Source organism: Bos indicus x Bos taurus, chromosome 13 (genome assembly GCF_003369695.1).
Source record: "Bos indicus x Bos taurus breed Angus x Brahman F1 hybrid chromosome 13, Bos_hybrid_MaternalHap_v2.0, whole genome shotgun sequence".
In the NCBI taxonomy this organism is placed as follows: domain Eukaryota; kingdom Metazoa; phylum Chordata; class Mammalia; order Artiodactyla; family Bovidae; genus Bos; species Bos indicus x Bos taurus.
Genome location: NC_040088.1, coordinates 42,562,392 through 42,570,969, shown reverse-complemented (window position 1 = coordinate 42,570,969; position 8,578 = coordinate 42,562,392). Strand labels below are relative to the sequence as shown.

Here is an 8,578-nt window from a genome sequence, read left to right as displayed (position 1 = left end):
AAGAAGACCATGAGACTTGAATGAGAATTTCAGTTCCAGGTTCACATTTGACTTCAGTCTGGTGAGTCCTCAAGCAGAGGGACCCAGCCAACCCATACTTGGCTTAGCTTTGTCTCATATAAGTAGCTACGTTTGTGGTAACTTATTACACAGAATTTAAAAAGCTAGTATCACAGCAAATAGAGGCAGGGCATTGCCATTGTGTTCTGGAGTTTTCTTGTGGCTGTCACACCTGGGGACATGAAACCTCCCCAAGTACCCACCCTTTGCACAGATGTGGTGGGCCAGGCTGGTTCAGGTGGGCACTTCTGCTTTCCCTGGACATTGACTGGAACTTCCAGGAGCTATTTAACCAGCAGCTGCTCTGAGATGGAAGGTCCAAGACTCGTCACTCACATGTCCGATGCCCTGGAGAGTGTGGCTGGGACACTGGCCTGACCTTCAGTGCCTCAGGAACTTTCCCCCTGGTCTTTTGAACAAGCAGGTGAACTTCCTGCATGGTAGCTTAGGGTTCCAAGAGTGAGTGCTCCAAGAAGCAGGAAGTAGAATTTTCCCCCTCTCCTGAGGATCAGACTTGAGTCTGGCACTGTGTTATTTTCACCACATTCTGTGGGTCAGTGTGGTTCAGAGCCTACTCACACTCTGGGGGTTGGGGACCCAGTCCCACCTCCCAGGGGGTGGAGTGTCAAAGAAAGTATGGACCAGATGGAGTGTCCCATGGTTCCAACTGCTGACTGGCAAAACCCCATGAGTGTAGTTGCAATTCTCTATTTCTGTTCCCTACACAGCCTTCCAAAGAATGTGTCCAGTTTGTATAATTCTTTTATTCTTCCCATGATGTTTGTCTTGATTGTATTTACTGAAATGCCATTTTCTGATTAATCTAAAAATAAAATTTGGGCTTGTATTTTGTGTGTCTTTTTAATTTTATTTTTCTGATAATTCATTGTTATTCTATTTTACAAAAATACAAAAACAAACAAAAAAAATTTACAAAAATTTTGGTCTGAGGCTGATTGGAAGTTGAAAAAAGAAACCCCTGGTGGTTCCCGTCAGATAGTTTGAGCAGTGCTGGTTCAGGAGACTGAGTTCTGGGGGCCATGTGTGATATAACGGGGTGGACTTGCAGATGAACTGAGGCAGTGGAGCTGGGTGGTGGGGCTGGGATCCAGGCTGAGCTCTTTAGAACCCGGGTGTCCATTCAGTGAAGGAATAACTTTTTCTTCTCCCAGACAGGAGACTCATGGGCAAACCTGCTGGGCAGTTCTCCCCCAGACGGACAGCGGTCCACTGACAGGTCATGAGCTCAGCCAGAAGGGGAGTCATTTCTGACGGATAAGAAACTCCTGATGGCGTGTATGGAGCCCCCTTGCTCTTCATCATCAGGACATCAACAAAAAGGATATTTAGAGTTAAATGTGGAGGCTTACGTTGGGGACTTCCCTGGTGATCCAGTGGTTAAGACTCCATGCAGGAGGCCCAGGTTCAACCCCTGGTCAGGGAACTAGATCCCACATGCCAGCTAAGAGTTTGCATGCCACAACCAAGGTCTTGCTACTGCAACTAAGACCTGGTGCAGCCAGAAAAAAAAAAAAGAAAATTCCATCCTGGGAGGGGCCGAAACTACAATTAGGTTGCGTGCATGCATGCTAAGTTGCTCAGTCGTGTCCAGCTGTTTGTGATCCCCTGGAGGAGGGCATGGCAACCCACTCCAGTATACTTGGGAAATCCCATGGATAGAGGAGCCTGGTGGGCTACCGTCCATAGGGGTCGCAAAGAGTCAGATACGATTGAATCACTAACACTTGCAAATTGTGTTGACCAATACGAAAGCCACTAGCCACATAGCACTATTTAAAATAAACTTAATTACAATTGAGTAAAATAAAAATTCTGTTTCTTATTGTACCAGTCACAGTGCAGTGGTCCGTGGCCATAAGTGCCTAGTGGCTGTCGTATTGGACAACTCAGACGCAGGATGGAGCCGTCGACACTGGGACTTATGTTGGGCAGCCCTGGAAGGGCCCCGTCACGGAAGATGCGTGCCCCTACATCTTTGCTTTGTTTAGATTCAAGGGTTGAAATAATGGTGATAAATAGTTGAAAATTTGAGGAGGATAGATTTAGCTTCGTATTAGGAAAATCTTCTGAACAGAAACAGCTGTTCAGAGGTGGCTTGTAGGCAGTGAGTCCCCGTGTTACCAGGAGAATTCAACTCTGGGTGAAGGGCTTTGGTTGTCTTTTCTTCTCTGAAGGCTTCTCCATGCTGTGAAAGGTATTCTTTATAAAATATATATTTTTTCTGTTCTAGCTGCTAAGCGTTGCACTTTCCTTACATGATCACATTCATCATTTTAACAATTCTGCAAGTCAGGGAATAGCATCTATCCCCTTCTTACAGATGAGGAAACAGAATCAGCCAGGTAAGTTGCCCAAGTTCTGGTAAATACAATGGATCAATGAATTTTGTGGGGTCTGATCCCAAGCTTTTAATAGACTCCCTTTAATCTTTTTTTTTAATAGATCTTTAAAAAATATTTATCTATGTATCTGGCCATGTAGAGTCTGCTTTGTGTCCGGTGGGATCTTTTGTTGCGGTGCGTGGATTCTCTAGGTGTGCCACGTGGACTAAGTTACCCTGCGGCATGTGGGGTCTTAGCTCCCAACAGGATAGACAGCTAAGACAGGGATAGAACCCGTGTCTCCTGAATTGCAAGGCACATTCTTAACCACCAGACCACCAGGGAAGCTCCTGCTGTTTAATCTTGAAACTAGCAGATGCCCACTAAATACTGCTTGATTGAACAAACTGCACCAAATATATTAGTTCCTGAGAAACAAACAATATTCTTGGGTGGTTTACATAATATGATCACAACTGAGTGAAAATAAATTATGTATAGAGCAAAGGAATACTAGTGACAAAATATTAATGACAAATATGATGATATATTAATGTCATAGTTAATAGTTCTTGGTAGGATCAGAATTCATTTTTCCTTTTTGAAAAAATACAATAGATACTGCTATTTACTCAACAAAGCAAACTTTACTTAAAAATATCAGGTGGGCACTAAGAGAATTTAGTGAACACATAGAGTTGTAATTAACTGTGTGTGCCTGCTGTCCAACTCTCCTCTGTCCATGGGATTCTCCAGGCAAGAATAGTGGAGTGGGTTGCCGTGCCCTTCTCCAGGGGATATTCCCCACCCAGGGACCGAATCCGTGTCTTCTGTGGCTCTTTGCATTGGCAAGCGGGTTCTTTACCGCTAGCGCCACCTGGGAAGCCCCCCAGTTAACTGTGGCTGAAGGACAAACCACCTTGAACATAGCAGCTGAGGCAGCAAGTTGTTTCTCATGCTTCTGAGGGTGGGCTGGGTAGTTTCTTGGGTGGTCTCCCTGGGCTCACGTCTGCAGCTGCATTCAGCGGGAGGTGAATGAAAATTTCCCATGGCTCTCATTCAGAGCTCTTGTGCAGAACCCAGCTCCCCCCATGGAATCCTTCTGTGCCTTCAGCTCTGGGAGCCTTGCTTCTTGGTGAGACTGGCATCAGGAGACCCTTTGAAAGAGGAGAGTGGGCAATATCCAGAGTAGGCCAGGTTCCCATCTTAGGGCATCCAGACAGAGACTATGGGGTTGGATGGGCCCTCCAGTTAAGGGCCACTCTGCATTGGAGGACTTGTTTTGGTTCAAGCTCATTACAGCGTGGGTGTTCACTGAGCTCAGAGCCTTCAGGTCCACCTGCTGGTCATGAAATTAATACCTTACCGTTGCCAACCATTTTGTCAATTTTTGCCCTGAGCATTTGCAAAGCCTCTTACTTTGGCCCAAAGTTCCAGAGCTGAAGACATAGGGAATTTTCTTATGGAGGTCACCTCACAATGAAAACAATGAATGTTTCTTCAGTGGCCTCCTTTTCTGTCTATTGTTGCATAAATAACTTAAGTGTGTTGGCAGTCATGGCCTCTTCCATATCTCAAACCTTTGGATTGTGAACTCATTTATCTTCCCTCGTGGTTTCAAAGTGGCTGCTGCTCCCCTCTGTAGGCCTAACATTTGCTTTCCAGGCAAGGAGAAAGGCGGACTCACCAAGGGGCAAAGAAAGTGTATTCATCAGGAAGGTACAACTTTCCTAAAGGCCTCATCTGGTAGACCTCTCACTGGCCAGCATCAGAGCCAAGTCCTCTGACCCCGCCAGCTGCAAAGCAGCTGGGAGGAGAGGGTCCTGGGTGGGCTGGGCCCACAATTGGCATGTCCCCCATAGTCACCTTCTCAAGGTGGTCTATATCCATATAATGGGCACCTTCTGCATACCACTGTCTCCCAGACAATCACAACCAGAGACGGAGCTCTGTCTGATATTAGGGATGCTTGTGGGGCTGCTCCAAGCGAGCCTGCATCTACCATTTGCTCCCCAGGCCCTGCTTCTGACAATTACCCTCATTGTTTTTAATTGTCTCTTAAAGACAGAGGACATTTTGGATATCATTCTTTACCCATAGGCTTCCCTCTTGGCTCAGCTGATAGAGAATCTGCTTGCAATGCAGAAGACCTGGGTTTGATCCCTGGGTTGGGAAGATCCCCTGGAGAAGGGAAAGGCTACCCACTCCAGTATTCTGGCCTGGAGAATTCCATGGGCTATACAAGTCCAGGGGTTCGCAAAGAGTCGGACACAACTGAGTGACTTTCAGTTATTTACCCACAAGCACAACTTGGCTTTGCACTTAGTTTGTGCTTAATATGTATTTGTTGATTTTTAGAAATAATTGGATTTCTTTCCTCTCTTGTCTGAAGATCATTCCAGGCTGTTCCAGGGCTGGTCATTGGGAAGAGGCAACAGGACAACAGCTGCTGGAACACAGGGACATTTGCCTTTTCTTCAACGTGGCCAAGCATCATCTTGATGGAAATTGCTTCCAGAGGCTGATGCTTTGTGCTCACATCTCTCTCTCTCCATCTCTCGCTGGGTCTCTATTGGCAGGTGCACCCAGATATACTCAGTAGCTGACTTGGTGACAGAATGAAGTAAAAAACAAAAAAACACAAGCTCTGCCTTTCACCTGATGCCCTCTGCATTCACAGGGCTGTTTAAATAGCCGGGCTTATTAGTGTGTATTTGTCCCTTTCTCTCTCATTCTGCTTAATCATTGTCAGGAGGGTCAGAGAATGGTCTGGATGTTGACAAAAGCCTGGAATAACTAACTTAGGGCTAAACTTCTAACCAGGATTGGGAGGAGGGACAGCTGCTTCCCCAGGGTGCTCGTGGATCCTAATGAACCCTCAGCAACCCTAAGAGCTGCCTGGCATTGGTGGGCCCCCGGCCGATCCGCTGGGGCAGTTTTGTACCACAGATTGATTTGTATGTTCTCATTGTAACCATTCTGAAGCCTCAATTTCCAAGGTCTTCCATGGCACACTATAATTTCAGGATTGACAATGATGCTGACAAGAGTGAAAAGAAAACATATTTAAGGAAACAGGAATTTCTCTCAACCTTTATTTTGACATTCAGCAGTAGATGATGGATGTTTTAAATTACTTCTGATAAGAAGCTATCAGTAGGAGCTATTTTGTTTCACAGATACCTGGCAGGTCAAAAACATACTCAAATTGAACAAATATTCTCAAATTAAGTACGGAGAATAGGGAGGCCGAGTAACTCGTGCCGCCGAAAGAAAGGGAATTTAAAGGGACACAGTCACTGCTGCAGTGAGCCAGACTGCACAGAGACAGACAACTGGGGTGGCCAAAGTGAAACCAGGCTCTGGCTGGTTTAATCTAGAAAGAGCTGGAGCTGCTTAGGAGGAAGCAGAGATCCAGCTCCCAGGCTGTCAGGAGAGCTGGTTGGCTAGGCTGCATGAACAAGTCATTTTAAGGAGCCTTCAGTCTCACATGTTTTTCCCTAGTCACTAAATCTCTGAGGCCTTAGTTTCCCCATTCGTAGAATGTGATGGTAACATCCTCGTCAAAGAGTGAAGGAGGTGTGTGCATGAAGCTGCTTCAACAACTGTGATGCTTCACTTTAGTTAAGGACTATCTGCTCTAATAGTAAAGGCGGTTAGGTGTACCTCCTTTGCAAACCATTTTCAAGCTATTAGAAGTTGTAAATTTTGTATATACACAAAATATAGGTATATGGTATATGCATTATTTTAAATAATTGTCACTGTATCCACATTTATTGAGCACCTACTGTGTACCGGGCACTGAGCTTGGTGCAGGAGAAGAAAACCAATGAGGAAAAGTTCCCATAATGTTGCCTGTTACTGTTCACAAATGATGTTGAGAACTATGGATTTTTTAAATACAAAGAATTTATTTTATTGTTATACCTTATGTAAAGTATACAAAGTATTCCAGTTATTGCTGTCTGCTAGTCTCTTGTGTAGTAATTCATGCATAGGGGACCAAAGGTTCAAGTGGTAAAGGAAGACGGTCTTTTTGTGAATTCACAGGGCATTCACAGGCATCCAGGAAGCAGATTCTAAAATGAAGATTTGGCTTTTTTAGCGCCATCTGCTCGCGCGCCGCCTCCTGCTCCTCCCGCTGCCGCCCTGAGTCGCTGCCTGAGCAGCTCAGGCCGCTCGGCTCCCCGCTCTCGCCACCGGAGAGCTGAGCTGGAAAACGAAATTTGCCATTTTTGAAAATATTTGGCATTTGTACAACATGGCAGACATCGACAACAAAGAACAGTCTGAACTTGATCAAGATTTGGATGATGTTGAAGAAGTAGAAGAAGAAGAAACTGGTGAAGAAACAAAAATCAAAGCGCATCAGCTGACTGTTCAGATGATGCAAAATCCTCAGATTCTTGCAGCCCTTCAAGAAAGACTTGACGGTCTGGTAGAAACACCAACAGGATACGCTGAAAGCTTGCCTAGGGTAGTGAAAAGACGGGTGAATGCTCTCAAAAACCTTCAAGTTAAATGTGCACAGATAGAAGCCAAATTCTATGAGGAAGTTCATGATCTTGAAAGAAAGTATTCTGTTCTTTATCAGCCTCTGTTTGATAAGCGATTTGAGATCATTAATGCCATTTATGAACCTACAGAAGAAGAGTGTGAATGGAAACCAGGTGAGGAAGATGAAATTTCGGAGGAGCTAAAAGAAAAGGCCAAGATTGAAGATGAGAAAAAGGATGAAGAAAAAGAAGATCCCAAGGGAATTCCTGAGTTTTGGTTGACCGTTTTTAAGAATGTTGACTTGCTCAGTGATACGGTTCAGGAACATGATGAGCCTATTCTGAAGCACTTGAAAGATATTAAAGTGAAGTTCTCAGATGCTGGTCAGCCTATGAGTTTTGTCTTAGAATTTCACTTTGAACCCAATGAATATTTCACAAATGAAGTGTTGACAAAGACATATAGGATGAGGTCAGAACCTCAGGGGTCAGATGATTCTGATCCCTTTTCTTTTGATGGACCAGAAATTATGGGTTGTACAGGGTGCCAGATAGATTGTAAAAAAGGGAAGAATGTCACTTTGAAAACGATTAAGAAGAAGCAGAAACACAAGGGACGTGGGACAGTTCGTACTGTGACCAAAACAGTTTCTAATGACTCTTTCTTTAATTTTTTTGCCCCTCCTGAAGTTCCTGAGACTGGAGATCTGGATGATGATTCTGAAGCTATCCTCGCTGCAGACTTTGAAATTGGTCACTTTTTACGTGAGCATATAATCCCAAGATCAGTGTTATACTTTACTGGAGAAGCTATTGAAGATGATGACGATGATTATGATGAAGAAGGTGAAGAAGCGGATGAGGAAGGGGAAGAAGAAGGAGATGAGGAAAATGATCCAGACTGTGACCCAAAGAAGGATCAAAACCCAGCAGAGTGCAAGCAGCAGTGAAGCAGGATGTATGAGGTCTGAGGATAACCTGCACTGATCTACCTTCTGCTTCCATGGAAAGGATGAATTTACATCATTTGACAAGCCTATTTCAAGTTTTTTGTTGTTTGTTTGTTTGCTCATTTTTGTTTTTGCATCCTAAAATAAAAATGTCATATAATTTTAGTTCTCAAAAAAAAAAGTAAATAAAATGAAGATTTGAGTGCAAGATGTTTATATTGGAGAATGGATGTGTGAGCACATGGAAATGACCAGGGGTTGGGGGGTTACCTCTGTGTGTGTGTGTGTATATGTGTGTTCCAGTGTGTTTGGGAAGGGGAACTCTATAGCCACGCAGATGGGGCTTGGTGGACACCTTATACATTTGGCTTTTTAGCTATTAATAAATTGACCATATTTATACATATTTATACTGAAAGTGGGGCTTCCCTCGTGGCTCAGAGGTTAAAGTGTCTGCCTGCAATGTGGGAGACCCAGGTTCGATCCCTGGGTCGGGAAGATCCCCTGGAGAAGGAAATGGCAACCCACTCCAGGATTCTTGCCTGGAGAACCCCATGGGCAGAGAAGCCTGGTGGGCTACAGTCCATGGGGTCGCAAAGAGTTGGACACGACTGAGCGACTTCACTTACTTACTTACTTACTTATACTGAAAATGAAAGTCATTCAGTCATGTCCAACTCTTTGCGACCCCATGGACCATACAGTCCATGGAATTCTCCAGGCCATA

General features: G+C 44.5%; 1 protein-coding gene across 1 annotated transcript; it reads left to right on the top strand.

The window, feature by feature from the left end:
- The first annotated feature begins 6,564 nt into the window (after positions 1-6,564).
- On the top strand, positions 6,565-8,016 carry LOC113903451 (nucleosome assembly protein 1-like 1). The gene has a single exon (XM_027559575.1). It carries the CDS (start codon positions 6,667-6,669, stop codon positions 7,849-7,851), a length of 1,185 nt encoding a protein of 394 aa, XP_027415376.1. The 5' UTR covers positions 6,565-6,666; the 3' UTR covers positions 7,852-8,016.
- The last annotated feature ends 562 nt before the right edge of the window (positions 8,017-8,578 follow it).

Excerpts from the sequence above, each read along its gene's own strand:
- LOC113903451 (XM_027559575.1), top strand. The coding sequence starts at position 6,667 with ATGGCAGACATCGACAACAAAGAACAGTCTGAACTTGATCAAGATTTG.